The sequence below is a fragment of the Physeter macrocephalus genome, chromosome 14 (genome assembly GCF_002837175.3).
Source record: "Physeter macrocephalus isolate SW-GA chromosome 14, ASM283717v5, whole genome shotgun sequence".
In the NCBI taxonomy this organism is placed as follows: Eukaryota; Metazoa; Chordata; class Mammalia; order Artiodactyla; family Physeteridae; genus Physeter; species Physeter macrocephalus.
In genome coordinates, this window is record NC_041227.1 from 122,347,245 (window position 1) to 122,366,665 (window position 19,421).

Here is a 19,421-nt window from a genome sequence, read left to right on the forward strand (position 1 = left end):
AGGAGAAAGGCCTTGAAAGAAACAATCCTGCCAGTACCTTGATCTCAGGACATCCAGCCTCCAAAACTGTGAGGATAAATTTCTGTTGTTTAAGCCACCCAGTCTGGGTACTTTGTTATGGCAGCCCAAGCAAACCATACTGTGGAGTATTCTTCAGCAAAAAAATGAAATGAAATACTGACATGCTTACAACATGGATGAACCTTGAAAACATCATGCCAAGTGAGAGAAGCCAGTCACAAAGGACCACATGCTATATGATTCTATTTATCAGAAACAACTAGAATAGGCAAATCCATAGTGATAGAAGGTAAATTAGTGGTTGTGCAGCACTGAGGAGGATGGGGGTTTCAAGTGACAGCTAAGGGGCATGGGGTTCCTTTTGGGGTAATGAAATGTTCTAGAATTGATTGTGGTGATGGTTGCACGCTCTGTGAATAAAATAAAAGCCATTGATTTGTACGCTTTAAATAGGTGAACCATACGTAATATAAATTGTATCTCAACAGACCTATTTTTAAAACCTCAAGATAGGTAGTTATTATCCCAATTCATCAATAAGGATACCAAAGCACTGATAAGTTACCTTTCTACCTCTACTGGGGTCAATTTTGGTAAGTTATATTTTTCTAGGACTGTCTATTTTGTCTGAGCTATCAAAGTTATCAGCAAAAGATATTCTGGACATGTGGCTTTTGTTCTCCACAGGACCTGTCTCACAGGCCCCATCCGGGTGTCTCACTATTATTTATATGCTTCCCCTCCTGCTCTGTCAATAAGCCGGAAGTCTCTCAGTCTCTCTCTTTGGTAGGCCTTTTGGCTGTTGATCCTTGTAGACCTGTGTCTTCTCCCTCACTCATATCTCATGCTCCCCTCACTGTCTCCCCACCCCTCCCCTCGCTCCTTCCTTGGCAGTTTGAGTCTTTCTTCTCTTACAATATTCTGGGGCGGTGGGGGAGGAAGGGTCAGCAGCAGTTTCTAGAAAGGGCCAGAGCCCAAGCATTCAGGCTTTGCAGACCACTGGCTGCTTCCCTTTTCTTTTTTTAAAAACAATGTTGAAAAAAGGAGAAACCATTCTTGGCTCCAAGGCCATACAAAAACAGGCCAAGGCCAGCTTGGGCCCGCGGGCCAGAGTTTCACAACTCCTGCTTAAGGTTTTAAACTTCCCTGTAAGTACACTGCTAGCTGCATCTTGAGAGTTCTGATACATAATAATTTTGTTACTGTACATGTCTATCTTTAAATTTTTATTATAAAATCTCTATTGGATTTCTTCTTTGATTCATGTGTTATTTAGAAATCCATATATTTTCAAACTAAAAATTCATGTCATACCTTTATCCTTCTGTATCTGACTTTTAATTTCATTGTTTTGTGGTCAAAAAATGTAGTCTGTACACCAGTGGTTCTCTGAAATTTCTTGAGACTTGTTTTATGGCCTTACTAGTAAACGTGCAGCATTTGTAAATGTTCCTCTGTGTCTTAAGATTGCATCCCCTCAACCACAGCTGCAGAGCCCTACACAAGCCCACGGAATCAGGCCTATTTTTCTGTTGTCTAAGTCTTAGATACAAAGATCCCTGCTATTCTATTTCATCCCACTATTCTATTTCATAAATGAACTGTCAGAATCAAGAGAGGTGTTCTGGGACTTCCCTGGTGGCACAGTGGTTGAGAGTCCGCCTGCCGATGCAGGGGACACGGGTTCGTGCCCCGGTCCGGGAAGATCCCACATGCCGCGGAGCGGCTGGGCCCGTGAGCCGTGGCCTCTGAGCCTGCGCGTCCGGAGCCTGTGCTCCGCAGCGGGAGAGGAGCGGCTGGGCCCGTGAGCCATGGCTGCTGAGCCTACATGTCCGGAGCGTGTGCTCCGCAACGGGAGAGGCCACAGCAGTGAGAGGCCCGCGTACCACCAAAAAAAAGAAAAAAGAAAGAAAAAAAAAGAGGTGTTCTGAGCTCTCAGGATGACACCAGATTCGTCCATTTATCCCTGCAACCCTACTGATTTCTGCTTCTCACAGCCTCAAGTTTCACAAGGAGTCAAAGCCCCAGGGCTATGCGCACCTCCTTGACGGGGATGAGCCCATGCTGAGGGACTCACAGGAAGCCTGCTCCAGGCCGTCCCCTGAGTCCTGGACAAGCATCGTAACCAGCTGCCTCAAAACAGGTAGAGTAAAAGGCAGTCACTGTAAAATTACACAAGAAAAGCACACACATGAGGGAGAGTCTGCAGACACCACAAAAGGATCAGAAGCCCAAGCACTCTGGACAAAAAACAGAACCTAAAAGGCAATATCGGAAATACAGGCCTAGAATATTAAACACATAAAAAGAGGAATGGAAACCATAGTGAAGAAAAGAGGAAGATTTGAAAAAGAACCGAAACAATGTCTGGAAACAAAAGGGAAAAAGATTCATGCCGTGGATGGATTTCGACGGAGACCCTGGGGGCCGAGCTCGGGAAGCGAGCCCAGCCAGCGGAGCGTTGCGACACCACACACATGAGGGCCGGCAGCCAGAGTCAAGCAGAACAAGGGAATGAAAGGGGGCCTGCCCTCACTGTCTTTAGTCTGTTCACAGCTCTTTTAATGCTATGTTTTCACTGATGTTATCTGTAGCATGAGACCAAAAAAAAAAGTCTGTGGGCTAATTTTTCTCCTTGTCCTTGTTTACTTTAACCAAGTAACTTCTACACGTGGTTGTGAACATATCCAGAGATGACAGGTAAAAAGCACCTTTTAGGGCTTCCCTGGTGGCGCAGTGGTTCAGAATCCACCTGCCGATGCAGGGGACGCGGGTTCGTGCCCCGGTCCGGGAAGATCCCACATGCCGCGGAGTGGCTGGGCCCGTGAGCCATGGCCGCTGAGCCTGCGCGTCCGGAGCCTGTGCTCCGCAACGGGAGAGGCCACAGCAGTGAGAGGCCCGTGTACCACACACAAAAAAAGCACCTTTTAAATACAAATTCAGGGAATTCCACGGCAGTCAGTGGTTAGGACTCTGCACTTCTACAAGCAGGGAGCATGTGTTCAGTCCCTGGTCAGGAAACTAAGATCCCACAAGCCACGTGGCATGGCCAAAAAAAAAAATGTTTTTAATTTAATGAATAAATAAATACATACATACATAAAAATTCAATAAAAGGAGGTAAAGTGCCACATGACCTGCCCCTGGAAAACCGTAACCAGCCCAAGGAGGGATGAGTGAGGACCCTGAAACACAGGCATGATACTGTCAGGCAGACAGAGGGGAAGAGGTGAGGAAAGCTGTGGGAACCCTCGAATCTTGGCCCAAGGTCACAAACCTGAATCAGTCTCCCAGCCAAAGACAAGACAAGCCAGAGCTCACGGTTTCAAGTTTCACTTCAGACACAGAAGCCACAGCCCAGATCATGCTGGGCTCCAAGACCCTGTCCAAAGCAGAACCCCTCCCCCTCCCCGGCCCCCACGCGGGCTTCCCAAGCCAGGACGAGCCCCGGGTCCAGCTCAGCTCTGCTAGGTTCCACACCTCCCTGGGGAAAGGCGTCATCAGGGAGGAGTCCCGGGAGCTGCAGGCACTAAAGCTGCCCACAGGCCACACACACTGAAACCGGCAGCCCCGCCGCCACCATCCTGAGCACCAAACACAGGACAGCCTGGCGGGAACGGGGCCGGTGTGCTCCCCTCTGAAACATAAAGTAGCTCCAGTTCCATAAATATTCAAATAGTGGCATTACCAGAATAATAAGCAAATTAAAATTCAAGTAATGCATTACACATCTCAGACTTCAAGTTACAAATGAATTCCTCTGTTTCATCATCAAAGGAAGGTAAATGTCCAACAATAAAACTTTCCCCAAACACTTCTCACACAACTTGGCCTGCCTCACCAGACAGCTAAATAAACTCTACTTTCATTTCTATTTTTCAACTGCTTGATAAGCAAAAATCGATCGATACCCTCAGGGTTTTTTTTTTTTTAATGAGAAACCAAGTACATCACCTGAGAAAGACGACCATGGTTCCAGCTTCCGGCTCAGCTGGCGGGTGCCCCATGCTCCCCACGCTTGGTCTCATGGGCCCGGCTCTCACATGTGCAACAGGGGAGGACCCTGAGGGCCTGGTGGGCTCAAGCCCAGCCCCGCACAGACCAAGCTCAGCTCAAGCGAGGTCCCAGGCGCCAGCCTCCTGCGGGGCCCGTGGGGGCAGCCTGCCAGCACACGCGGGCTGTATCAGGACAACAGTCCCACCCCCCGCCACCGCCGGCACCTCTGAGCAGCACAAGGCGGGGGCGGGAGCCGACGAGCAGACAGGCTGCAGGGCCAGAAGAGAGCCCGGGAAAGCAGGAGGACCCTCCGGGGCAGGGCCTCCCCTCCATCTTCAGAAAGATCCTGCCTTGACCAAGACACAGAGGCCAAATGCCAGCAGCAGAGCTCGGCACCAAGATGCAGGCAGAAAGGAGGACATGGGAACAACGCAAGTCCCAGGGAGAGGAACCAAGCAGGAGGGGCCCAAAGTGGGGCCACCTCAGGACCAGTACCCCTGGACAGGCTGCTCCCTGTGGGGCCCCAACCGGAAACGAATTATAGTCGAGGGACCCTGATGAGCACACGGGCCTGAGGCACGAAGCAGGAGGGGGTGCGGGGCAGGGTGGTCAGCACAGGGCGGGGGGCAGCAGGGGACAGTGTCTGTCCTTGTCCCCCGTCCTCGTTCTCCAACCAATGAACAAAGGCCTAGCGAGCAAGTGTGTGTACTCGTGTGCACGTGCATGAGTGGAAGCTGCCATGAAAGACACAGGTGCCCTGCCCTCCAGCAGTCCCACCACCCACGGCCCCCAGAGGAGCAGCACCCTGCCTGCTGGCCTGAGCCCCACCACATCTCACGTGACCACGAAGGTGGAGCTCACATCTCGGGGAGACCCCGAGAGATGGTCTGGGCAGCTAGGTGCCCCTCAGCCTCAGGAACCATCCCCCGCTCCCCTTCTCAGGGGACCTCCCCGGGGCCATGAGGACAGGACCTTTCAGAACACGTGTTCATCTCAAGAACTTAACGAATGCCATCTCGGCAGCTGCTTAGGACTTACTGTCTCTAACGACAACCAAAATTAGAGAAATTGAAATTATGCCTTGAATTTTCTGTAGAGTTTTCATTTCCTTTTCCTTTGCTCTGGATGCTGCACCCCAAAAGGAGTGTTAAAAATTAAAATTAAAACTAACTTGTAGGGCTTCCCTGGTGGCGCAGTGCTTGAGAGTCCGCCTGACGATGCAGGGGACAAGGGTTCGTGCCCCAGTCCGGGAAGATCCCACATGCCGTGGAGCGGCTAGACCCGTGAGCCACGGCCGCTGAGCCTGTGCGTCCGGAGCCTGTGCTCCGCAACGGGAGAGGCCACAACAGTGAGAGGCCCGTGTACCGCAAAAAAAAAAAAAAACAAAAAAAAACAAAAAACTAACTTGTATTTACTTGTAAGGTCAAAAGTATAAGCGATCTGCTACTGTCATCAAAGATGTTTTGTTCTGTGACGCATACCATTCCCAGCATACAAATGCAATTCGGTGGGATGTTGTAATTAACCCATCAGGTACTGAAGAAAACCCACGAGTAGAGGCCTCCAAGGTACCTTCTACAGAGGGGAAGGCTGACGCCCAGGTCAGATAACTGCTCCAAGTCACAGGAGGACGAAAGAACAGAGCCAAGACTCGAGTGTCTTGGCAGCAGCCACAGAGCACAAGTCCCCAATCCAACTCACAGACACGAGCATCCCTCTCCCAGTGCAACCTTTCCACTGCCTCTAGGACTCTGCTCTGTTGTCCTTCAGGCTGGGTGACCTCGGCCAAGTTACTTAACCTCTCTGTGCTGCTTGACTCTGCAAATCAGGCTCCTGACAGTTCCCATTTTGAAGAGTTGTTGCAGTGATTAAACGGATTAACGCAGATAAAATGCTTATTTAGCACAAGGCCTTATACCTAGTAAACACTCAATAAGTGCCTAACCACCCCCCACCCACCCCTGCAAGAGAGTGAACTCTTTCTGGCGATGGCAAGTAGGTGAAGGAGGGGTCACACTGAAAACAGAAAACCTTTGTGAAAGAAATGGAGACTACAGGGAGAACCACATCACCTGCCCAAAAAACCATCATTAAAATCCTCAGAGAAATAAGAGAAGCTATTGCAACTACTACCTAAGAATAAGATACTAAGAAAGGAACACTCAGAGAACAAGCACGAACTCTTGGAACCCAAAAATAATAATAGCAGAATAGAAATACTTAAAAGAAGGGTCGGAGAGAAAGCTAAGGAAAATGAGAACGCTGAGGACAGAGAAAAGAGCCTGCAGGAGAGAAGCAGTGGCATGTGGAGAATCAGGGAATCACCATTTATACAAAATTCTACAAGAGGTAAAACTAATCTATGCAGGAAGAAAATCCCAGCCAGCGGCTGCTTCCGGGTGGGGTGATCATAATCCTCCACTTCCCAGCAGGGGGTATGCTCAAGACTCAAGGAATGGTATTCTTGGGATCTGTGCCCTCATCACATGTGAATTCTACCTTTAAAAGAAGAAGTGTGAACAGTTAATAACAAGCCTGAGGTGTTCAGGGGTAAAGTGAGTGATGTCTGTCACTGACTCTGAAATGCAGCAAATACTTGAGATGGATCGATGCGTGGATAAGGGGAGGGAACGTGGAGAGCCATGAGTGGTAGGGCAGAGGAAAATGTTCACTGCATAACCAGTACTGGGTGTCTGAGCATTCACTGTCAAATTCTTACAACTTATCTGTATGTTTGAAATTTTTCATATTAAAATGTTGGGGGCTTCCCTGGTGGCGCAGTGGTTGAGAGTCCGCCTGCCGATGCAGGGGACACGGGTTCGTGCCCTGGTCCGGGAAGATCCCACATGCCGCGGAGCGGCTGGGCCCGTGAGCCACGGCCGCTGAGCCTGCGCATCCGGAGCCGGTGCTCCGTAACGGGAGAGGCCACAACAGTGAGAGGCCCGCATGCCGCAAAAAACAAACAAACAAAAAAAGGTTGGGGGGAAAGAGTCAGGGATCTGAATCACATCAAACTTTTCAGCAGCAGCACTGAAAGTGAGATCACTTTCAAAACACTGACAGTAAATGCTTTCTGGCCTAGGCTTCTATACCCAGCCAGACTATCAACCAGGAAGAAGGGTAGAAGAAAGACCCTTTCAATCATTCAGGGTCTCCAAAGATTCCCCTCTCTTGCATTCTTTCTCAGGAGCCTACAAAAGGGCTGTGCCTCATACCCAAACAAAAGATCAACCCAAGAGAGAGGACAACATGGGATCCAGGAAGCCTGGCTTCCGATTCAGGAAAGAAGTAGAGAAAATCTCGGGTGACGGGGAAGGCAGGCATGGAAGTAGAGGGGCCAAAGAGCTACATTCTCATTTCCCATAAAAGCAAGTCAACAGACAACACCCAAAACTGGGAGCAGTGAGGGGGGTGGAAGGAACAAAACTGGCAATAGAGTAATATTATTTGGAATCAATGAGGTAAATACCAAAATCCTCAGCTAAGAAAAGGTTCAAGTGGGGCTCCTGGCAGGGAGGATGGGAGGGGAGCAGCCAGCTGACACCCTCCCACTGAGAGGTGGGGCCCATCCCCTCCCTCAAACCTGGGGAGCCAAGTGTGACACCGCGGTGCTGGGACGGTTCTCTGCCTAGCCTCTCAGCAGACTGGAAGTTTCTGCCTTGCGCTCTGAGTCCCACGCGGAGTTAAGACTGATCACCATCCTGGAGAGGCCTCTGGCGTGAAACTAAAGGAAAGAGGAGGGCCCCGCCGCTCCCCCGGGATACGAGACAGGTGAGTGCCCACTAACGCCACAGGACGCAAGGCTCGCCTGGCACAAACCAGACCCTTGACCCACAAAATCTCGAGATCATAAAATGGTAGCTTTTTCAAGCCATCTGCTTTGGGTGGCTCATTACCAGCAAGAGGCGAGGGGAGCAGCAGGAACTGCTGTTTTTTGTGACAAGATTCAGAACTATTTTTTCACTCTCTAAATTATGTGGATGTCTAATTTGGACAAAAGTAACTAAAACACTTTTTTTTTTCAATTCACTATGAAGGTAAAGCCAAGTAAAATCTTAAGCCTTAAAAGAAGAAAAAACTAAAACAGCATCTGGCCTGGCAGGCCCACCCTGGCACCCGTGCCCATGCAGCGCACACCCCTCTCCCTATTCCCACACCCGCACCGCACGCAGCCCCCTCCGTGGGCAGGGAGACAGCCACAGACTCAATAGCAAGCAGCTGAAGGGGAGGGGGATGCCCTGGGTCACAAATTAAGTGCCTTACTTATTTGAAAAGAGAAGAAAAGGGCCGAGCGAGGGCATGCAGGCCATTCCCGCGGCAGCACGCGGCCACGCGGCGGGGCCAGCAGTGCTCAGGGCTTGTCCCGGGCGTGCACTGGCAGGTCCCGGAGGCAGCTGACGCGGCCCCCCTCCTGCTTTCCAGGAGGACCCGGGCAGGCCTCCCAGGCCCCGGGGTGAAGGGTGACAAAGGCTCCGCCAGACCCTCACGGGGAGGACACGGGGACTGTCGGCATCTGTCAGAGGAGATGCATTTCAGGCTAAATATCAGCATCTGCTGCTGCCTCCTGCACCGGCTGTGGCTCCCCTGGGAGGCCTCTATCCTAACCTCGAACACGTGCAACCCCAGCGTCCAAGGAGAGCCAGGCGGCACTAACATGGCACTCACAAAACCTGGGCAGGGAGCTGCCCTGAGGCACGGAGGTGGCACTGGCAGGCCGGCTGGGTGGGTGCAAACACATGAATCGTAGCTGCGGGCGGGCGGAATATCAGGTGCATCTCTACGCCCCGAGGGCTCGACTCCTACATTAAATCCCTCCCACTGGAACAGCCGGCTCCAGTTTCAGCGAGAGCGAGCGTGAGAACAGGTCCTGCTCCGGCCAGGCAGCCACAGCCACGGCTTCCACCTCCCCACCTCTGGTAAGTACCTACTATTTCTTCTCAAATGCGAGTTTTCTTTCAATACTCCTCTCAGATGTATCTTAAACTATCTGCTCAGTGAATCACCTGCCCAGAGTTTCTCTGCCCTGCTCTTTTCTCTGAGGATTACTCAGGACCCGGCAGGTGCACTGCTGGAAAGGAGACCATTGTTACAGAAGTTTTAATAAGGCCTACAGTTTATTCTAAGAGTGTAAACAAGTTTATGTGGATATATGAAGTTCTCATTTCTACTGTAAAATTCATAAACTTTATTTTTTTAAGATTTTTTTTGATGTGGACCATTTTTAAAGTCCTTATTGAATTTCTTACAATATTGCTTCTGTTTTATGTTTTGGTTTTTTGGCCGCGAGGCATGTGGGATCCTAGCTCCCCGACCACGCATCAAACCCGTACCCCCTGCATTGGAAAGCAAAGTCTTAACCACTAGACCACCAGGGAAGTCCCAAAATTCATAAACTTTAAACCAAAACTCAAATTGATGTTATTGCTTATCTGTTCTTCACCTTAAAAATAAACTACAGGTTTCAACATAAAAGGATCATGTATATGCATATATATAATTGCTGATCTTAATTTATAATTTCTTTAATTTTAAAACCTTTTATTAGGGTTTAAAATAAATGCTGTTTTGACATAAGCTTACCAAAAAAAAAAAAAAAAAAAAAACAAAACCTTAACTAAAGAGGATCCCTGTATATACAAAAGGGGTTTTCTTACTCTTACAACATTTCTCACAAATCTGCATGAAAACCATTATTGACCAAATTATTGGTCAAATTTGACCAACATCAGACTTAATACAATCAAAACCTGTCTACATTTGTTATCATGATTTGTATTTTGTATTAGCCAAGTCCCTGCAATGCTTTAACGTGGTGCTTTTAGGTGAGGAGGCAGGCTGGTGGTTGGGGGTTCTGGAACTAGGGAGGTGCCCCAAACGTTAAAGCTGTGCATTCACTGCTAAGCGCTCTGTCTGTAACCCAGGATCTCTGGCTGAAACCAGAAAGAACCCCTGGTGGTCTTCCTGGATCCATTCTTCCAAACTATATGCCAGAAAACTGTCTTTTTCCCTAGGTCATGGTTGCCCTGAAGTTTATCCTTCATTTTAAAGAACCGAAAGTCTGGGAGGGAGTGGTGGTTAATCACTGGAAAAGCTCAATTGGAGTAAAACTCACAAATCTCGTTCTTGCGACACCCCAGTAGGTAGGCGACAATGGCGTGTCCCTGAGTTATGCAATAATGCCACATCACAATATCGTAATTATAGCATGCCCTTCAGAACGCGCTACCTGGTGGGGCTCCCTGCCAGGCAGCTGGACACCACCGGGGAGGGCTGAAGATTATTCCAGTGCAGAAGCTAGTGCACGTGACATGCATAGCTAGCCGGCACGTCACAGCAATGCCCTATAAAGTTAAGCTATAATTACCTCTATTGTGTCCTATCAAAGTTCAAAAAAATCTTTCTCTTGCCTATATTTCTGAGTTCAAGCCCCCTAGAAAATTATTAACTATGCCAGCCATTCACTGTCACCCTAACCGCTGGCAACTACATCCACAGTCCACACTTAGGAGGCTATTGGGGGACATGCCCTGGCACCTCAGTGCTTCAGAAACAAGCAGATAAAGCCCCGTGGACACAAAACCACGGGCTGCTCAGAGCGCCGTGTGGGCACCACCGTCCAGCCTCCCAGGCCTGTGGGAGGGGAGGCCAGAGCCGGGTCCCGGGCCTCTGCAGGGGTGACAGGCTCCTGGGGCACAGGCAGGGGTGACAGCGCATGGGGAGTCACAGGAGCGTGTTCTGAAATGGAGCAGGCTCAGGCCAGACGCCGTGGTGTCTCTGTGGCGCTGCTCCCCACCCTCTCCCCTCAGCATTGGGACTCGACTCCGCTGAGGGCACAGCTCTGAGGGCAGGCCTCGTGCCAACAGCTGCTCGCAAGGCAGGCAGGCAGGCAGGGGCGCCCTCCTGCATTCGAGGACAGCACCCTGACCCTGACCTGACATGCAGGTCTCCCAGCACCTCCTGCTGACCAAGTGGGAAGTGAAAGAAGGGTGTAAAACACTGTCCCACACACATCCTTCTGGGACTAGGCTAACATCTGCATTTTTAGCTAACATGCTAACAGTGCAGTTCTCCGAGGAAAGCCGAACCCAGGGCTGTGCTTTTTTAACCTCTCCCTGTGCAACCCCCCAGACTGTACCAGCCTTCCCAGGACAAGGACGGTGAGACACGAATCTTATCACCTTTAGAAAAAACTTCACCTCTGATTGCTAATCCGAACTTACTACAAACAGTTAAATTCTGGATTATATTGTTTAGGCAGCAACATCCTTTTTCCGCTGCCAGCCTGCACCAGGCCTGGCAGATATAAACTGACCAGAGACGGGCAAACCCCATCTCTGCAGATGGCCAGACCGACAAAGCCCCGGGCACTCAGCTTTAGCTCCTCATCCTTGTGAACCTCACCTGGGCAGGACAGAACTCACAGACTGACATCACCTTCCTAGAGGCTGTCCCCCTTGGAAGCTTACAGAAGCCTCAATCTTATCCCGCTTACTTCTCTGACATTATTGCATTTTTATAACCGAGTGAACTAGCCTGTCTCCTTCAGCATCTGAAGCAGCTGCGCTCCCTTGTTTTAACTAGCGAATTGTGTAACCCCGAGAGGTCAGTTTACTCAGTTACTAAAACTACTGCTCCTGTGACTCCATCCAGGCTTCCCTTGCAACAATTATACCCTAGAATACTCTCACCTCCCGGAACACCAGTACCGAGGAAACCATCCCCTGAAAACCTCTTTACTGTCCTTGTAAGCTAACTGACCACAGAACAAGAAGTTCAGACCAAACCTGTGGGGCACAACATCATTTGATGGAAAAAAAGTATATATTAACATAAGAGCAATTATTTCCCAAACTATTATTTTGGGTAATGCTATGATAACTTACATACAACTTGCCTCCTATAAACCTTTGAGAAAACTTAACCAAAGTGGGTTTATTTCTACTTTTGCCTAAAAGTATGAGCAATATTAAATAATACTGCTTCTGAAGCTAACACCATCATTATCTTAAATCCGAGGGGGTTTTCAGCTGGTTTGGGCTCGCGTGTCGTGGGTGCGGCAGATGTGTGTCTGCATCCACTCCTGGTACCACCAGGACTCTGGGCTCACACTTGATAAACGTTTTGCAACTGTCATCATTTTGATCACGATGCTTCCAGCTAGTGATGAAATCATCAGTTTTCAGATCTTTGCCATAACATATCCTATATAATCATGGGAACCTGACTTGCAGAGGTTCTCACGCCTTCAGAACCAGGGAGCATAATGGGACGTGCCAGCACAGGCCGCCCTGACTTATCAGGCTGGCCCCGAGCTGGCTGGAATCGCTTCCTGACGGGAGGCAGGAAATCGTGCTTTTATAGCCCAGGGCATACCTGCCCCACAAGGTATGAACTGAACTCATACAGAATTATCTCGCATTCTCCCTTACTAAGAGGGGAAATTAGGAAGATGCAAAGCTGTGACTACATGTTTAACTGTGCTGGGCTTTCACACTGCTGTGCAGTTCACACAACTGCTCACGGTGGGAGAGGAGGAGGGCAAGCAAGCTGCAAAGCCGCAGAGCCAGGCACCAGGTGCCGCCAGCGTGGCTTCTGTCCACCCGACACCCTGCCAATGAGCACCCCCAAAGAGGGCCTGGGGATGCCCTCTCCAATTAGGGGGCAGCCAAAAATCTCATTTCTCCTCCAAAGTACATGCCTGAGCACCCCTGCTCTGCAGAAACTCTCCCCACAACAGAAGGCCGGAAGCCACCCAAAGCACCTCTTAGTAAAGAAACATGCCTTTGAGCAGCTTCTTGGGGGGAGAGTGGTTCCTTGTGTTTTTAAGAAATATGAAAAAATGAGTAGAGGAACCAGTTTGCTGAGAATAAGATCAGATAGGTTTTTTAGAATTTAAGATATCCAAGTGAAATTAAAACCGCACTTCCTCCCCCCTTACACCCTCCTCCCACGAGCTACCCATTACCTCATCTGATGCATGAGATGGCAAGGAGAGTAGCTACGTTTTATTTTGTGAAAACAAGTCTCTTAGATTTCCCATGTGTATTTCTCTATTTTTAAAGGGCTGCTTTCCAGCTCAATGTTTTAACCAACCCGATGTCTAGAAGGCGATGCTTTACACAAGCAATTTCACGAGACTCAGAACTGTCCATATTTACTTATTCCTTAAAGCAAAACTGCAGGTGAAAAGTTATTTCCTTTTAACTTTATTTTTTTAAGTGTTTAAAAATATCCAGAAGCTAAATCCTTTTTACATTTTTTATGAAAATTAAAGTGCAGGCCTTGATTCCTCACACCCACTCCCCCAGCCCTCCCCACCCACAGGCTTTCTCTAAGACACAGTCACCCCATGGGCTGGTCCTGGACACGCAGCCGCGCCCGGCCCTGCTGAGATCCTCCCAGACCTCACGTCTTTGTTCTCAGCTTCGGGTTATGAGGCAGAGAGAGAGCCCAGGGGTGTGCAGAGCAGCCTCTGAAGGAAACCCGGGGTTGGCGGGGGGTTAAGCTTGGGGGATAGGCAAGGACAGGAGGACCCTGCGGAAGATATCCAGAAGCCCCTTCGTACAGGTTAAAGGCTGGGATAGGTTCCTCCCAGGATCCAACCATCTGTAAAATTAGGCACCACTCACTCTGGTTTCCTCTTTTTTATTTATTTATTTATTTATTTATTTGGTTGTGCCAGGTCTTAGTTGTGGCAGGCAGGCTCCTTAGCTGCGGCTCGCGGGCTCCTTAGTTGTGGCATGCAAACTCTTAGTTGCAGTATGCATGTGGGATCTAGTTCCCTGACCAGGGATGGAAGCCAGACCCCCGGCATTGGGAGCGCGGAGTCTTAACCACTGCGCCACCAGGGAAGTCCCACTCTGGTTTCCTCTTACCAGGAGGGCTGCTAAGCTTTTCTGCCTTCGGTTAAGGCCAGGACAGGCAGGGATGGGCTAGTGCGTGAACTCACTCCACGCCATCTGTGAGGTGGGCAAGTGGAAGACAGCAGTGCACGAGGACATCTGCTCACTCACTGACTCAAAGCATCTTAATATCATTCAAATCAACATAAAGACAGCACTTATGTTTGTATTTGGGCCAACACAAATGCTACTTACCCAGAAAGCTGTCTTTTCATTTGTGAATTTAGAAACAGGGTCGGGGGTGGGGGGGCGGCATTTTTAAATGTTCTTCACTTTTAAATATTCCCTCACAGAACAGAACACTGTGATTAAACAGGGCAGATGGACTGAAGGTTACAATCACACATGCCTTGTTCTCAGTGAGCACAAATGTGAATGTCACACACACGCATGAGCCCGGACCTCCTCAGGTTCACGTTAGAGCAGTCAGGCCAGCACAGTGATGGGACTCAGTCCCGAAACTCCAGGCACATGGATGGGGGTGGGATCTCAATGGTCACTCAGCCTGGTGGGTCCACAACCTTCCTGGCACCTGAGGCCTCATATCACAGGCTAAAGGTTCCCAAAACCCAAAGAATTACAGGTATTCTCTGAAATGACACTAAACACTCCTGCAACCACACTCGCCTGGGACCAGACTTGAGAAAACAGAGAACGCCGTAGGAGTGGCGCCCGGGGTAGTGAGGAGGGTGGCTGATGCCCGTCCCGTACCTGCCGCGCAAGAGCACTTACGTCCTCTGCACCTGCAGAGGCCTCTGCTTCACCTCCTCCGTGACCCCGGGGAGCACAGGCTGGTTCTTCATTAGCCTGTTAGCCATTGTCCCAACACTAAGGCTCTGCTTCTCCATTGCAGCTCCCGGTCCCCAAATGAGCGAGACTTCCCTGGTCACACCCACAGCCCGTGGAGCCGGCTTCAAGTAAAAGCACTCAGAAAGGAAAGCGAAGGAGAAGCAGTGACCTGCTTCCTTAAAAATCACCAAAGCTGAACTACGCAGGAGCCAGCAGGGCTCAGACGCCAAACCACAGAGGGAAAATGAGCCTTCTCAAAGAGCGAAAACCAAAAAAGCCTCATTACATCCCCAGGCCCCCAGGAAAGCCCTTCAAGTACAAGTGTTTCCAGTGTCCCTTTACTTGCAACGAAAAGTCACATCTTTTTAATCACATGAAATACGGTCTCTGTAAAAACTCCATCACTTTAGTGTCCGAGCAAGATCGCATTCCCAAGTGTTCCAAACCAAACTCTTCGGACCCTAAGCCAACCAATCAGTCTGACCCCATGGCAAAGCCCACCTCCTCCAAGCCCGTCCCAAGTGGGCTCTCACACCTGGACGCCAAGCTCCAACATGGCCTCGCCAAGGATGACATCAAGGAAAATGTGGACCTGCATGCGTGCGGGCCCCACAGGTGCCCCGGACAGAAGCCCACTCTCCACAAGGAAGCAGCACCCCTGAGTCAAGCTCCAGAAGCCACCGGGGGCACCCAGCCTGTGCTGGAAGGCGCTACCCGGCCTTCAGCATTCATTCCAGTTGGCGAGCACAGACTCAAAGGGCAGGAACTCACCGAGGCTCCTGAAGCGCTGACCCTGACCCAGCCCCCTGCCAAAGCTGCCTCCTTCCACACCAAGTCTGCCTTTCATGCCCCTGGCTACCCGTGGAAAGCTGGCTCACCTTTCCTCACACCTGAGTTTCCACATAAAATCCCATCCACAAAGGGGTTTGGTGCCACTTCCCCGTACGTGCACCCCACCATCGCAGAATACCCGCCTCACTTTTACACAGAGCACGGACTGGCCACCATCTACTCCCCGTACCTACTCGCAGGGAACTCGCCCGAGTGTGACAGCCCCCTGCTGTCCGTCTACGGGGCCCAAGACCAAAGACATTTCCTGCCTCACCCAGGGCCGATCCCTAAGCACCTGAACCCGGCTCCATCCACATACGACCATTACAGATTCTTCCAGCAGTATCACTCCAATCTGCCGATTCCTTATGGATTTTATAGACCAGAGTCTGCATTTTCCTCCTACGGCCTCAGACCCCCACCCGTTGCTGGTATTTCACAAGATCAAAGCTCACACCTACTGGAAGAAGCTGCCCTGGCCTACCCGGCCTGGAGTCCATCTAAGTTAAACTCTTCCAACTCCCACAAAAAACACACAGAGTTTGAGAAAGAGAGTCCGACCCCCGAGGCTAAAGATCTTTCCAAAGACGGGCACAGAGACACGGAAGGGACCAAAATGAGCCCACGTGCAGGCAGCGCGGCCATGGGCTCCCCGGGAAGGCCGAGCCCCACCAATTTCACGCAGACAAGCCAGCCCTGTGCCGGGCTGTGCAGCCTCTTGGACATGCCGGCCTCCGGCGCCCCAGGAAGTCTCCATCCACCAGAAGAGAGCCTCACAGCCTTCAAGCCTGTCAAGAAGAACACGGAGCGCCCACACTCCCAGGCCCCAGAAAACAGAGCTGCATCTCCAGAAAGGTAAGCGAGTCCATTTTCAAAACCTCCGAAGTAATGTCTCTGGTTGTACTTAATCAGAGGAGCTGGTACTTGCCCAAACCCCCCCACGGGCAATGGCCCTCAGCAAGGTCCCTGTGACTCCCTCTCTCTGTCTCTTCCAGCCTCGAGGCCATGAACGCAGACGCTCTGGCTCAGATGGGGAGCCTGGAAGCTGCACCCTCCAGCCCAGAGGACGGCTCCAGGGCAGCCCCTCTGAACCTCTCCACGAAACCAGAAGCTGAGCCGGCCACTACACACACCACTGCCTATGGAGAATTTGTGGAGCCACAGGACGCGCCCCTCAACCTCTCGGTGAAGGACCCCTGCAACGCCCTGACCTCGAGGCCCTCTGTCCGCAGCCGCCCGAGAGGGGCCGAACCCGCGGCTGCCCCCACCCCCACTCCTGCTCCGCAGTCGGAGACAGCAACTTCCGGGGGCGGGCCCGACCCCAGCTCTGCGGAGGCCCCTGTGCCCAGCCCCGCCGGGAAGGCCCAGGACGCACGCTCAGCTGACAGTGATGAGCAGAAGCAGACTGCGGCCGTGGCCCTCTGCCAGCTGGCGGCCTACAGCCCCGGGAACGTCGAGCCCGCTGCCCAGGAGCCTGCCTGCCAGCTAGACGCACCCACCCCCAGAGCCCCTGAGAGCCAGGAAGCTCAGTGCAACCTCAGACCCAAAGGGCAAAAGAGGACGAGCCCCAGGGATGCAGGGAAGGCCCAGCAGGGAACCAAGAAGGCAAAGCCCAGCGACACAGCCAGAGTGTTCACACTCCGGAAAAGAACGCGGGTGTCTTAGAGCCACCTCTGGCCAGCCACAGGCTGAAGCCACAAGCATGCCTTCCAGCGCAGGCGAGACGGCAGCAAACCTCCATCTGGCCCTTGCTTTTTCATCTGGTACATTTTTACAATGCAGTTTTCTTCTTCTCAAAAAAAAAAAATTAAACTAAACCTGCAACTCAATTCAGTTTTGTAAATACTAAGCATGAACACTAAAAGGTGCTTCTACTTCTGGTTGTAAAATATTTGAATGACTCACACTGTGGGACCTGATGAAATGCATAGGACTAAAAGGTAACTTTTAGGTATTAGCATCTTAGAGGAAATCTCTTTAAAACACTTTTCTTAAAAATATCTCAGCACTAGAACAAATTGTTTTAACTGTTTTTCTATTAAATCTACTGTGTGTTTTGAAGTAAATAACAATTACTGGGGGAAAATGCCAGAAAAAGACATTTCCAGTACTAGCATTAAAGTTCTGTGTGTAAAAACACTGTGATTTGTTATGACTGAATAATACACAGACAGCAAGAGGCTATTTATACAAGTAATTTATTTCCATTGGGGAGAATGCATTGCTGGGGAAGCTATACTCAACATGCTCTGTCTTCACAACTCATTCAGACTCGTTTTCTGCTTCCTAAAATGATGTATATGTTGCTAATTTTCCAATAAACTCATAGGTGAACTTTAAGTATACATTAAAAGAAGACAAGCATAAACTCTGCGTTATACAATATTTTGCCACAATAAATAAACTCAACGAAAAAGAGAAAAGAGCTGAGGCAGCAATTAAAACTAAGGACGAGGGTACATCTGTGTGTGCATGTGAGTGCGTGTGCATGTGTCTGCTGTCCACTGGTAGTCATCGAGCCCAGGGGAGTGCAAGCATCTGGGGGCAACTTTAGAGACCAAGCGTACAGACCTGGCTTCACAAGGCCCCTTCCCAACTGTTCAGAGGGTGTTTCTCAGCAATGCACCGCCTGGGAGCGGGGCAGGGAGTCAAGAAAGGGCCTGGAAACAGTGGCGCCGAGCTGAGCTGACTGGGTGAACCCTCTCTCCACAAGATGGGCAGTTTCAACTCACACTTTGACCAAAACAGAGGTGGTCCCAACAGAGCCATCCAATGAGCATTCAAAGAAAAAGCACTGCTAAAGCTAACGCCTGCCGTTCCCAGTGACGTGCACGTACAACAAGGCCTCTCAGTGCTCAGAGCTAAAAATCAAAATTTTTTTAAATAAAAAGTTGAGCTGGGGCTTCCCTGGTGGCGCAGTGGTTGAGAGTCCGCCTGCCGACGCAGGGGACACGGGTTCGTGCCCCAGTCCGGGAAGATCCCACATGCCGCGGAGCGGCTGCTGGGCCCATGAGCCATGGCCACTGAGCCTGCGCGTCTGGAGCCTGTGCTCCGCAACGGGAGAGGCCACGACAGTGAGAGGCCCGCGTACCGCAAAAAAAAAAAATAAATAAAAATAAAGTTGATCTGGAACCTTGCCTTGTTTTAGATATAAGCACTACTCACCGAAAGATAGCCTGAACTAAAAACACATCTTGTTAATAGTTGCATTCCAATAAAATGTTATTTTCAGTTGTTTTGATCAAGTTTGTACTAATAACTAATCCTGTAAAAACTCAGTCTAGAAAACTTACATACTTACTACCTTTTGGCAGAACAAAATATAAGAGTTAAAGTTTGCATTCACAGACATCCTCTCGCTGAAGATACTTGACAGGGAGATCAGCAAAAGATTCTCAAGCACAGAAACGTGTTACATTAAGGAAAAATTCTCTAGGAAAAGTAAATGGAAATACGAGTTCAAGGAGACAAAGAATGAAATCCCTGCATTTTAGATGGAGGATGGTGGATTCCAAGGTACCATGATGACTGGATTCCACCAGACATATTTAAAACAGTGATACAGTAGCTTTGTTTTAAAATGACACTATTCAGGATGGCAAATAACCTGCCTTGCAGCAAGTTAAATTTATATAAAGTCACTGATATCAACTCACAAGAGGGATGCAGAGCTTGTCATATTCTTTTAAGGCAAACAGGAGGCCGCTGTTACAAACTGCCCCTAAACCATCCAGGATGGCCCACGAGCCCCTGCCGCCCGTCCGAGGTGTGCCTGCAGACAGCAACACACCACTAACCCAATGCGTGCACTGTCACGACCAGAAACCGACGCACGCCTGTGCAGCCTTCACTGGCATGCCTGGGCTCTCCTTTTTTTAATAT

At 50.1% G+C, this 19,421-nt stretch overlaps 2 protein-coding genes across 2 annotated transcripts in view; one reads left to right on the forward strand and one right to left on the reverse strand.

Annotated features, from left to right (window-relative positions):
* The window catches only part of TBCD (tubulin folding cofactor D), a 130,952-nt gene that overhangs the window by 48,319 nt on the left and 63,212 nt on the right, over window positions 1–19,421 (reverse strand). The gene's annotated exons all lie outside the window — the stretch shown is intronic.
* Window positions 8,715–18,811, forward strand: ZNF750 (zinc finger protein 750). The gene is made up of 3 exons (XM_007125580.4): window positions 8,715–8,933; window positions 14,773–16,394; window positions 16,535–18,811. Exons 2-3 carry the CDS (start codon window positions 14,953–14,955, stop codon window positions 17,202–17,204), a joined length of 2,112 nt encoding a protein of 703 aa, XP_007125642.1. The 5' UTR covers window positions 8,715–8,933; window positions 14,773–14,952; the 3' UTR covers window positions 17,205–18,811.